Source organism: Sapajus apella, unplaced genomic scaffold, assembly GCF_009761245.1.
Source record: "Sapajus apella isolate SASKATOON/1434 unplaced genomic scaffold, GSC_monkey_1.0 scaffold65, whole genome shotgun sequence".
NCBI lineage: Eukaryota > Metazoa > Chordata > Mammalia > Primates > Cebidae > Sapajus > Sapajus apella.
In genome coordinates this window covers 1-13,604 of record NW_022437005.1, presented here as the reverse complement: position 1 = coordinate 13,604, position 13,604 = coordinate 1, and the positions used below count along the sequence as shown (strand labels likewise).

At 38.9% G+C, this 13,604-nt stretch overlaps 1 protein-coding gene across 1 annotated transcript in view; it reads right to left on the bottom strand.

Annotated features, from left to right (window-relative positions):
- SPTLC3 (serine palmitoyltransferase long chain base subunit 3) overlaps window positions 1-13,604 on the bottom strand; it is a 152,559-nt gene extending 138,955 nt beyond the window's left edge. Inside the window, exon 1 of the mRNA XM_032248009.1 lies at window positions 13,289-13,604. Within this exon, the coding sequence (XP_032103900.1) occupies window positions 13,289-13,405 (117 nt within the window). The 5' untranslated portion in view covers window positions 13,406-13,604. The remainder of the gene's footprint in view (window positions 1-13,288) is intronic.

Below are 13,604 nucleotides of genomic sequence, written 5' to 3'. Positions count from 1 at the left end.
TCAAAATAATAAGAGCTATTTATGACAAACCCACAGCCAATATCATACTGAATGGGCAAAAACTGGAAGCATTCCCTTTGAAAACTAGCACAAGACAAAGATGTCCTCTCTCACTATTCCTATTCAACATAGTATTGGAAATTCTGGCCAGGGAAATCAGGTAAGAGAAAGAAATAAAGGTATTCAAAGAGGAAGAGAGGAAGTCAGATTGTCTCTGTTTACAGATGACATGAAGATATATTTAGAAAACCCTATTGTCTCAGCCCCAAATCTTCTTAAGCTGATAAGCAACTTCAGCAGTCTCAGGATACAAAATCAATGTGCAGAAATCACAAGCATTTCTATACACCAATAATAGAGAGCCAGATCATGAGTGAATCCTCATTCACAATTTCTACAAAGAGAATAAAATACCTAGGAGTACAACATACAAGAGATGTGAAGGGCTTCTTCAAGGAGAACTACAAACCTCTGCTCAAGGAAATAAGAGAGGACACAAACAAATGAAAAAAACGTTCCATGCTCATGGATAGGAAGACTCAATATTTGAAAATGGCCATACTGCCCAAAGTAATCTATAGATTCGATGCTATCCCCATCAAGCTACCATTGACTTTCTTCACAGAATTAGAAAAAACTAAAGTTCATATGGAACCAAAAAAGAGCCTGCATAGCCAAGACAGTCCTAAGCAAAAAGAACAAAGCTATAGGCATCATGCTATCTGACTTCAAACTATACTACAAGGCTACAGTAATCAAAACAGCATGGTACTGGTACCAAAACAGAGATATAGACCAATGGAACAGAACAGAGGCCTCAGAAATAATGTCACACATCTACAACCATCTGATCTTTGACAAACCTGACAAAAACAAGCAAGGGGGAAAGGATTTCCTATTTAATAAAGAGTGTTGGGAAAACTGGATAGCCATATGCAGAAAGCTGAAACTGGATCTCTTCCTTATACCTTATAAAAAATTAAAATGGTAAATACTTACCCATAAGTCCTAAAACCATAAATACCCTTGAAGAAAACCTAGGAAATACCATTTAGGACGTCGGCATGGGCAAAGACTTCAAAACTAAAACACCAAAAGGAATGGCAACAAAAGCCAAAATTGACAAACGATATCTAATTAAACTAAAGAGCTTCTGCATAGCAAAAGAAACTGTCAGTAGAGTGAACGTGCAACTAAAGAATGGGAGACAATGTTTGCAATCTATCCATCTGACAAGGGCTGATATCCAGAATCTACAAATAACTTAAACAAATTTACAAGAAAAAAACAGCCCCATTAAAAAGTGGGTGAAAGATATGAACAGACTCTTCTCAAAAGAAGACATTTATGCAGCCAACAAACTTATGAAACTTATGAAAAAAAGCTCATCATCACTGGTCATTAGAAAAATGCAAATCAAAACCACACTGAGATACCATCTCATGCCAGTTTGAATGGCAATCATTAAAAACTCAGGAAACAACAGATGTTGGAGAGGATGTGGAGAAATAGGAACACTTTTACACTGTTAGCGGGAGTGTAAGTTAGTTCAACCATTGTGGAAGACAGTGTGGTGATTCCTCAAGGACCTAGAAATAGAAATTCCATTTGACCCAGAAATCCCGTTACTGGGTATATGCCCAAAGGATGATAAATCATGCTGCTATAAAGACACCTGCACACATGTGTTTATTGTGGCACTGTTTACAATAGCAAAGACTTGGAACCAACCCAAATGCCCATGAATGATAGACTAGATAAAGAAAATGTGGCACATATATACCATGAAATACTATGCAGCCATAAAAGAGGATGAGTTAATGTCCTTTTCAGGGACATGAATGAAGCTGGAAACCATCATTCTCGGCAAACTAACACAGGAAGAGAAAACCGAACACTGCATGTTCTCACTCATAAGTGGGAGTTAAACAATGAGAACACATGGACACAGGGAGGGGAACATCACACACTGGGGCCTGTTGTGGGGTCAGGGGCTAGGGGAGGGATAGCATTAGGAGAAATACTTAATGTAGATGACGGGTTGATGGGTACAGCAAACCACCATGGGACGTGTATGCTTACATAACAAACCTGCACATTCTGGGCATGTACCCGAGAGCCCCAGAGCTTAAAGTACAATAATAATAACGAAAAAAAAAAAAAAGAAAGTATCTATCAGCTTCTAAAGGAATTCTTAAAGTCCAAAAGACTCACAACCACAAGACAAATAAGAGCTGGGTATAACTCATAGATAAGAGAATATCAAGACTTGCACATAGCCTTTTCCCTGGGCAACTTTCGAAGGTCCAATTAGACCAGATTTAGAGAACAATCATGATTACCAGACTTTATAAATACATCACCTAATGAAGGTTTGTTTGCCACTGCCTATGAAATCTGAGAGATGGGGTTTGGTCAATAAATATCACCAGGTCTCTAACACTTTGATGAACACTCTGGGACTTAGTATTTTAGATTCGGGTTAGTCAAGGAAATCTAGTAAATGTAGTCAGCCATAAGAGTTCCTCAAACCTGTAGAGTGGGTAATTGTTAATATATCAACTCTGAGAAGTTAAGATGGAAGACTCCTCTATCACTTTTTAAATATATAAAGTAAATTAAATAGACTGAGCCAAATTCTCTGAGCCATTTTTTCTAAACAAGTGAGAAAATAGCACTCTACTTAGTACTTCTTAGTCTATTTCCCACACTCTGTTTGCCTGTAGTTTAGAGGTTACAGATTGGTGTTTATTAGCAGTGTTTTTTAAAAATCCACATGGCCGGGCGCGGTGGCTCAAGCCTGTAATCCCGGCACTTTGGGAGGCTGAGGCGGGTGGATCACGAGGTCAAGAGATCGAGACCATCCTGGTCAACATGGTGAAACCCCGTCTCTACTAAAAATACAAAAAATTAGCTGGGCATGGTGATGCGTGCCTGTAATCCCAGCTACTAAGGAGGCTGAGGCAGGAGAATTGCCTGAACCCAGGGGGCGGAGGTTGCGGTGAGCCGAGATCGTGCCATTGCACTCCAGCCTGGGTAACATGAGTGAAACTCCGTCTCAAAAAAAAAAAAGCTAAAGCCACCGCTCCACATGATTTGAATTTTTAAAAATTAGATGCCAACGCTTAGTAATCATGAGACCTCTTCCTCAATTTGGATTTCCAGCTTTTTTTTTAATTGGAAAATCTATCAAGATGGAGTCTGTTCTCTCTCATGGAAACACCAGGCTTTACTCAGTTAAACCCATTCTTACTACTTCCTACAGTCCTACACAAGGCCCTGCTAGCTCCTCTAGGCATTTTCAGTCTCAGCCTCTGCCGTACTCAGATGATCTTCAGTGTGTCAAAACTCTTCAGGACAGCAGGATTCAGATAGCACTGTGATAGATAAAGTAGATTGTGGAGAATAATTTTGAGTATTTTTCTGAGCTATGCTTGTAGTGTTTTTCTTCCCAAATATCTCATCTGAATTCCAAATTACCTGGAAAAGGTTTCTGTTTCACATATGGTGGCAGTAATCTTTCTGTTGTAAATTTATAGATTGTTATACTTTAGCATTCCAGTAAAACTACATTAGTACATGCCAACTGAGACAAAGGTAGCCATACTTAGTAAAAACATTAAGTGTGTTTCAAAGTCAGCATAGTTAATTTCTTGCAAGTAATTAAGTTAGTGTCAATTTACCTCAACAGTGAGAGAAAATTTTGCCAGGAAGCTTTAATAAATAGATAAAATTAATTTTTAATTGATAGATATTAAATATATTTAAAATATGTTAATTAAACCAATGAAACACCTGAACACACACACACTTTATTGAGTCAACTCTTTCTTCATAGACAATGCAATAAATTACAGACCTCCTAAGGGTTAATAATACACTTCAGATTTGGCAAATTTCAAATGAGTGTGTTTTTGCATTGGTGATATTTGGGTTCATTGTGTTTGGCTTTTACAGCCAGACACTCAACGCTGGTTAAAGGCTTAAGCATACGGTCCTATGCCAAACAAAACAGAAGTTTATAGCTTATGAAAATGCATCTTTGCCAATGATTAATAGCAAATGTGTGGTCAAAGCAAACTCTTTAAATGTAAATGTAAAAAGTATTGAAAATGGTTCTGAGAAGAGATTACAGAATGAGTTTTCTAGGCATTTTAAGGAAATGTAATATTCATGTGTTCAGTTTCTATTGCTGCTTAATAAACTACCAGCAAACTTAAAACATCATTTATTTGCTCAAGAAGCCATGATGGATTAAAGCCCAACAGACACAGCTTGTCTATGATCCATGCAGTATTAATTGGAGGAAACATACCCTGGGGCTGGAGGATTCACTTCCAAGATACCTCACTTGCACAGTTTAGAAGTTGGTGCTACATTGTAGCTAGAAACAGAACAAGGATACTTGATTTCTCTCCTTGAGCTTCTTCTTGGGCTGCTTGGGCTTCCTCAAAGCATGGTGGCTGGATTCCAAGAATGGGTGCTCTAAGAAGACTGGGTTCAAGCTACAAAGTTTCTTGTAACTGACTCTCAGGAGTCTCAGAATGTCCCTTCCATCACATTTTTGTACAAGTAAGTCATTAGGTCTAGCCCAGGTTTAAGTGGATTAGAATTAGATTCTACCTCTCAATGGAAAATGCCCCAAAGAATTTGTAACTGTCTTTCATCTACTGCAGTGGTGATCAATCTTTTGGCTTTCCAGGGCCACATTGGAATAAGAATTGTCTTGAGCCACGCATAAAATGCATTAACACTAATGACAGCTGATGAGAAAAACAAATCACAAAAAATATCTAATAATGTTTTAAGAAAGTTTATTAATCTGTGTTGGTCCACATTCAAAGCTGTCCTGGGCCACGTGCAGCCTGCAGGTCACATGTTGGACACACTTAATCTATTGCATCATGTCTAAGATATCAGTATTGCCAGAAAATATTGTACTAAGTAAAGTTTCTATTCAGGGAGGCCATGTACTCTTTAAAAAAGCTCCTGAAAGCCAGACTATCTCTCAAGCTCCCACTGGGGCTAAGTCTGAGTCCACATGACTCAGTCACATGAGGTCAATTTTCTTTAGCTTAGAGTTGTTCAAAGTGAGGCGTTGGGGTACTGGTTCACTAATGTGGTGTGTCTGTGAGTGAATAATACTGCATATTGAAAACTCAGATATGTGACAGTTTGGCATCATTTGTGATAAGCTAAAATTTTTATTAAGAATGAAAAATCAAGAAAACAAAACAACTCACCATTCTTTTTTTTTTTAGTCGGATTTTCGCTCTTGTTACCCAGGCTGGAGTGCAATGGCGCGATCTCGGCTCACTGCAACCTCCGCCTCCTGGGTTCAGGCAATCCTCCTGCCTCAGCCTCCTAAGTAGCTGCGATTACAGGCACGCGCCACCATGCCCAGCTGATTTTTTGTATTTTTTAGTAGAGACGGGGTTTCACCATTTTGACCAGGATGGTCTCGATCTCTTGACCTCGTGATCCAACCGCCTTGGCCTCCCAAAGTGCTGGGATTACAGGCTTGAGCCACCACGCCCGGCCAACTCACCATTCTTTTAACTCACACTGTCTCTGCCCTTTAAGGCTGAGTCCACTGACCCTTTCTCTGTGGAAGTGGTTATGAATTCCATGCCTAACATTATCTTGTGTTTAAGGGGAAGTGTGGACTAAAGGATAAGAACTTAAGCTCTAGGATTAGATAAACTTGGTTTCCAAACCTGGTTTTGATACTTATAAGCTGGTGACTTTGGTTGAGTTACTAAAGCTTTCTGTTTCCTCATCTATAAAATGGGTCTGAAAATAATACCTCATAGGAATAGCGTGAGATGATTAACATAAAGCACTGAGAATGCCTGGCACTTTGAAGAACTCAAGAAATATTAAAGATTATTGTAATTATTATATTCTTGATTACCTCCCAAAGATTTAACTATAGGCTAACATGCATTAGATATTGGAGCTTAATATCTATCAATATTTCTAGTCACAGTGAAAGCATAAACACCTTTCTTTTTAAAAATATATTATTGATAGCTTAGACAACTGGTATTTTCTTCAACTGGTTGTAACAACTGGTTCAGTTGTTAAATAAAGGTCTCTAGCCTATTTTCGTGGAAAGCAGATAACATCATGGGGTCTCAGACGGTTGTTGAAGAAGTTGGGATAAGGTGGGTAGTCTAGAGTTTATGTCCCCGTTTTGTTCTAGTTGTGTGACATTGGGGAAGTTTCCAGAGAATCAGTTTCCTTATCTATATGAAAGTGGCCAATAACACCCACTTTGCAGTACTGCTAGAATAATTAAATGAAGCAAATTACATAGAAGGACCTGACATGTAGCACCCACCAACAATTGACTTATTAGCTTTACCATTATTATTAAACTGATCACAATAACTAGATTATTCAAACTAAGTTTCAACTTGATTTTGCACTTTATGTACACAAACTGAGAACAGGGACTTTTCTCTCTCTTCTCATGGAAGCTGATTGTAGCATATTCCTTTTCTTCGGTTCCTAACTTCTCTTCCCTTCTTTCTCTTGCTTTCCTTACTCCTTGCGTTTTGTATTTCAAATTGTACTTCCCTTATCATAGCTTTTGTTCATTCTTTTCTCTTTGGTGTTTGGGCTTTTTTTTGGTATTTATTTCTAAAAGTTATTTACATAATAAGAAAATTGCATTTTGATATAAATTGTAAATATTTTCCTGGTCTGTAATTTGCCTTTTGGTTATTTCACAGTGTTATTTTTGTTTTGTTTTTGCCATGCAGAAACAAATATTTGAGTTTTTTGTAGTCAAATTGTTGACCTCCTATTTTATGGCTCCTGGGTATTATATCATAGTTATAAAGACTGTTCCCATGTAAGCATTATTTAAAAATTGATATTTTCTAGTACTTTAATAGATTAACAATTACCTATAATATTTATCTGTTTATATACTAATATAAAACCATTCTAATTCTTTTCCTGTGTAACATGATTGCTAGTTGGTTGAGTGCTTAGCCCTCATTCTCATTATTTATCATGGTCTATTCAATTATTCTTGCTTATTAATTTTCCACATAAGCTTCAAAGTTATTTGTCTGGCTCAAAAATTATGTTGATTTATTTATTGGACTTATATAGGAACTTATGTGTTAACCAGAATTAACACATTTTTCATGCTGAGCCTTCCTCTACATGTGTTGTATGCACTTCCACTTACTTTCAGTTTCCTTTCATGTCCCTCAGTAGCATTTTCATGCTGCCAATTGATTTTCACTTTACTTAAATCTATTTCCAGTTCCTTCGTGTTTCTGGTGCTCTTGTAAAGGAGTTTTTGCTTCAGTTACATTTTCCAATTGACTTTTATGCATTACCTATTACCCTTTATGATATCTTTACCATATAAAGTTTTATATTTTTTTATATAGTTTAAATTTGCCAAGCTGTTTATGGTTTCTGCTTTTTCATCTCGCTTGAATGCAAAGAGAGCAAATTATGGCGATAATATTTACCTTCTATACATCCCTTTTCTCCTTTGCCAAGCACAGTGGGTAAGCTCTGTTTATGTTGCTTATCAGCATAATCCTGTCTTCTATGATGATTAGCCCATTAAGTCAGGGTTATTTCATAAACCATGCTCTAAAAGTCACCATAAATAAAGCTTACAGAGTTTGGGAGAAATCATATCTAATCATGCTAATTCTCTTCTCAAACCTCCATCACTTGCACGTATAAATGGCTATAAAAACACTCTTGGTGCATCCAGACCTTCTTCCATTCTGGTGATTTCTTACTGCAAGCACCTGTAGCTCAACTTGAGGGCTTTCTCTGCTATCAGAGTGTGCTCAGCCCATGTGTGGAAAGGCTACAAGTGCTGAGCATCTCTTAACTGATAGAATTGGTTGATATTTATCCTTTTGTTTGTTTGTTTGTTTGTTTTATTTAGACAGCTTTGAGACAGGTGGTACAACATCTCCCAGATGTCCCCAAGTCTCAGTCCCAGTTGCTAACAATGATAACTTGTTCATGAATGTATCAGCTTCCTTCCCTTCTGTGCCTCACTTCACTATTTTTCCTCTGTGCTTCCTGGTTCACCTTCCTAATACATTTCTTGCACTCAAATCTTTATCTCTGGGTCTGTTTCTTGGGAAATGTAAACTAAGACAAAGTCATTTTATAATCTTTTCCCACCTGGTTCTCACCATTAAACATCCGAACTTCCTACCATGAATTCATCTTTCATTGCCCAAAGACATAATGCTCTGATATTTTATATCCTTCTAACAGCCTTACCCTCTGCTGGAATGCCTTTCCATGCTTTTACGTCTGACTACTCTGCTTTTGAGACTTGAGTCAAATGTCTCTCTGAAGCAAGTTGTCTTCCCAGACTAGGTCAGATACACATTTTTCTGTGTTCCCATGCAAGGTCCATATATTTCCATTGTGGTAGACTATTTCCAAAGATGGTCACAATAATCTCTCTAATTCCCTACAACCTTTTTCAATGTGACTTTGCAGCTCCTCTCATTAAAAAGTAGCATGTGTTTCTCCTCCCCTTGCATCTTAGCTGTACTATGACTGGCTTTGACTACAGAATGTAGCAGAGATGTCCCTAGGACATAAAAGAGGTCTTATAGTTTCTATTTTTACTCTCTTAGAAGCCAGTCATCTTGTAAAAAAACCTGGACTACTCTGCAGAATAATGAAACCACATGCAGAGGGTGTCCTGGTGATGTAGACACAAGGTTATTTGGACAACAGCTAGTACCAAGGTCTGGGACATGCGAATGGGGCTATGTTGGATGCTCAGACAAGTTGATCCACAGCAAACACCATGTGGAGTAGAAAAGGTCAATCCCTAGCAGCCCCTGCCTGAATCATGAACAATCCAATAGTCGTTGCTTCAAGCCATTGGGTTTTGGGCTGGCTTTTACACAGGAATAGATAACTACAACATTTATTACAGTACTTACCATTAAATACTCTAATTGCTTGTGTTTCTTTCTCACTTAGACTGTGAGCTATTTATAAATGGAGGGAGAATATTTTCATCTTAATGACTGCAGCACCTGACACACAAGAATGCTTTACAAATGATGAACCCCTGAAAAAATGAGGATTCCTCAAGGAGTTCATAGAGAAGCCTTGTCACCCTGGGGATTTTTTTTAAGGAAATAGGAGCCAAGAAACAAAGACATTAGAAAATGAATACCAAAGGCAAGAGTAAAATGAAGATTCAGAGTAGTTGAAAGAGATTTCCAAAACTTTTAGTTTATGAATTCTTCTAGTAATTGGTGAGAATATTGACCCTATTTCAATCAGGGGTTAGCCTAGGTGAGCCCTACAGACACTGGTACTTAACATGGCTATCAGCAGCTGCCACTGTTCACAATTAAACTACCAATCAGCCATGGCCCTCATTCTCTAGAAGTTTATGTCACAGCAGAAGAGCAGCTGTACCAGGATGTTGCAGGCTTCAAGAGGATATAGAAATGTGGGGAGAACAGAAGTTCAGCTTAAATGGTTCTAAAACTGGAAATAATTTCCATAATGTGGATTAATCCTTTCTCTTCTTCCAGTATCTGCTGAGCACCACCTCAGGCACAGCACTGCCTCTCATTGTCTGCAATGAAGCCTCACTGAATTGAGAGAAGTTTCTCAAAAGTCATATGACCTGTTGTGCCTCACAGCTTCCTGGTGTGCTTCATGACCTTTCTTATGCCCTTTGCTAGCAACTGCTACATTCATCTCCGGGGTTCCCTTCCTGTCTTTTCCTCATTTGGTCCCCAGGAATAAGCTCTTTGTGTTATCTACCATTATAATGTCTCAAGGTTCAATTTGAGTCTTCCCTGCTCTGAGAAGCTGTCACTGACTACCCCAACCTGTGATTTCCTAGAATGTACTGAGAAAGGAACTGGCTTTGGAACAACGTGGATTTGGGTTCAAATCCTGGCCATGCTGATTGTAATTCTGCAGAAGTTCCCTGGTGATTTATCTTTCCTAATTTGTATAATGGGCAGGATACTACCACTTCATGGGGCTGTCGTGAAGGTACAGGAGATGTCTACGTCAAGTGCTTAGTCCTTCCTGATACATAACAGAACTTTGATATTCATTATGATTTTTGCTCTTTTCCAACTTCTAGTACTAATATCTATACCACTCATTTGTCCTCAAGTTATGTCTTCTTTATGACAGCTCTTGTCCTTGCACAAGCATTTAACTTTGATGTTCTTATTTTAATGTTGAGATAAGCTTTCTCCTAACAAATTATAAACTTCTTATTTTTCTTTATATGTCTTAGGAATAACAGATGCTTAATAAATATTGGTGAAAAAAAAAGCAACAACCTGTTAGGGCTCATTATCTATACCTGGTAATATGACAACATGCAGGTCAAAAACTCAATAAACCTTGAATTAGAGTAACTCTAATCCCCAAACATTTTTGTTTCTAGGAAAGGAATGATTAGGGAAAACTTTACAATTTTTTTTTCATCCTGCAGGTTTAGTTTACTAGAAGTAAATGCAGACCCCATCCTCTTAAGAAACTATTTCTGGGAAAATGCAATGGAGACAAAAGGTCTACTTTCCTCGGATTTGGTTTTCCTAATAAAAGTTTATGGCCAGGTAAGAAATGATTGCTGGGAATTAAAAAGCAATAGCGTGGATAATAGTTGCAAGTAATTATATAGTATTAAATAGGGAATAGGAAATTCCTATTCATGAGAAAATTTTTTAATTCAATAAAAATTATAAGAAATATCAAATTTATAGATGAAGACATTAAGCACCCATCTGTCTGTAGTGTAGTTATGCTCATGACGAGGGAGAACAAATCCGCTGGTACAATAGTGTTCTGTTAGAAGGAAAAGGGAGGAGGCCATGGTAGGAATAAACAAGTAAACGGACTCAGTGATGAAAACCAATTTTTTTTATGCTCCAGGCATGTGAAATTTAAAGAAAAAAAAAGGGAAAAATAGTCAATCTCCATAAATTCTCCAGAAAGGAAATCTAGAAGGTTTCTAGAATGGAAAGGCTCTGGTCCTTGCCAGCCTTGAGACTGGGGCAGCAAGCCGGCATGCTGGAGCAGAGATGGCAGACTACATTGGACCAGAGGGAAGGAGGACTCCTGAGTACTGCCTAATACTAATTTTCATATTGTTTGTTCTGCCAGGGAACGCTTTGTCAACAGAATCTTGTAGGGTCCCCTGATATAAAAGAGATAACCATGTCGTTGTGTGGTAGCAAATAAGTGGGAAGAGAAAGGGTGTGAGGATCTTTGGAGGGGCTGACAGGATCTTAGATGCTGCACCAGAGGACCTTAAGCCAGGCAGAGCGTGTCTGGGAGACCAGCAGCCTAGGATTCCGTAAGCCTTTGCAGACTGCTTCTATCAACAGGCAAGGCTTTTATTCCAGACCTAGTTTTTTAAAGGGCCCCAAGGATCAAAACTAGTGGCCAAGGAACATGAGAGCAAAGACAACTTTATTACCATCATGGAGGAGAAAATAAGCTCTTGTTTGCCCTATTACACTATGATCTCAGCCAAGTTTTTTGGTTTTTTGAATAATATTTTTTAAGCCATAATTGGGGGCTCTTAATGAAGGCCAGTTGTAGCTTAGTGACACCTAAGTATGTCTGAGCCAACGGGCTCTGGATGGCCCTTCAGAAAGGCAACAGCAGCGCTGATATTTTCAACTACTCTTAGGGAAGCCACAGTGTCCAAGGATAGTTACAGTCTTGCAGCTGCACTTCATAATGAACCTTTAGAATCCAGGGTTTTATCGTTACTCAGGAGTGGTTGTAACTGTCTAAACTTCTAATCTCATACTTACAATGTGATTATTAAACCAAGATAAAATAAATAAAAGGAAGAAAAGTTAGGAAGGCATCTCTTCCCAGGTATCCCTCAGGGTTAGAATAATCAAAAGGATGAGTAGGTGAATAACCTGTGAGTTACAGGCATTCCAGAGGCAAGGACCATTTTGAATAGTGGCCTGAACGGACAATTAGTGATGCATAAGGGGTGGATATTACTGCAGTTTCCTTCACACAACTGACAAGAGTTAAGCACCTTCTTTTCACATTGCTCCAGGTTTCAGATCCTTAGCTGGGACAGGCCAATTCTGAGTTCTGAGGTTTCTGATAGACGCTTCCCACGGTCGGACAATGCCTTCTGTTAAGAGGGGAATGCTTTTGGGGACCACAGCCTGTTTACACACAACTCAGGCTCCAGAGCTTCTTTAGCCTCTTCCAGTTGCACACATGAATGTAATTCACTGAGTGGAGGACTGGCCCCAGCCAGACCCACCTGTTCTGTGATCTTAGAACAATCTGCCTTTCCTGTGGGTGGATACCGGCTCTCTGGATGATCAAATGATAGAAGATTGCATGGGGCTCCCAGTGCCACTTCTCTTTCCCAACAGGAGGCTACCTGTTTGACTACTTGGGCTTGCTTCTGAGGCAGTTGAGCTCACCACTGCTGCTCAGAGCAGAGTGACATGGGGTGTCCTGTGGGCAGTGGGGAATTGCCTTACAGAAGGACCTAGCAGACCCAGGCTCTCTCTTAAAATAAGCTGATGACTTTCTTTGAGTTCCTTCTGCCTAGTATACTCTGTAAACATCCTGCTGCAACAGGAGCAAAAAAAAAAGTGTCAAGTTGGAAAATATTTACAAGTCTGTTTCAAAGATGCTGTTCTGTTTTCTGAGTGCAGTGTGTCACAATGAGCCATGCTTTCTTAAGTGTTTTGGAAAAGACTGTCTGTGACGTCACATTTCAAAGAACTACTGTGGCCTCAAATCAAGTAGTAAGCTATAACAATGCTCCATTAAACACCAATAATAACTCGCCTTTCAAACAGAGATGCACTTCTCATGGAGCTGGGAAGAATGCCATCTCCACCACATAATGTCAGCAAAATGTGCTTTCACTTCCTCTTTTTCTTCTGAAGCATGATGGTTGTAGCAGGTCTCTTAGACTAAACTATATGCAGAATTGGAGCCATCATAATTCTTCCCTCCCAACGAAATGCCTGAGACAAAAGTCCAGTACGTACATTTTTATTTTAGAGAGCCTAAAGCTGTGTCTCTGTGTAATCTCTTTTGCATACAGAAGAAATTTTCTCCTTAATCCACACCTAAACTTTTTGGCAGCCAAGCGCTTTCTATTAGCAGAATCACAGTCAAAACACCTAAAAACACTTCATAAGTGGAACTTTAAATTAGGACAGCCCCAAATGTCTTCACAAAGAAATACTGAAACGTTCAAGTAATTCAGAGAAGAGTGGGGGAGAGTGATTCTTACCTGGGCTTCTTTCACTATCCCATTCTTTGTGCAGTTTCTGTGTTGTGAGCCATTGCTCTGTTCCTTGTGATTGTGAAGTTTCCCATTGCAAACAGTACCACCTCCAGGGTTAGCCATGGGTGTGAGGTGACAGAGCTCGGGACAGGTTTTCCTTCAGAGGTCTCTGCAAGCTTTAGTTTTCAGTCTGTGAGGGGATGGGATAAAGCTCTTTGGGGCTGAGTCCTTAAAGGAATCTTACCAATCAGGCTTTTCCAGAAGAAGAGCAACAGGCTATCTTTTTGCCAGATCGTTGAAACTAAAACAAATGGTTACCTTT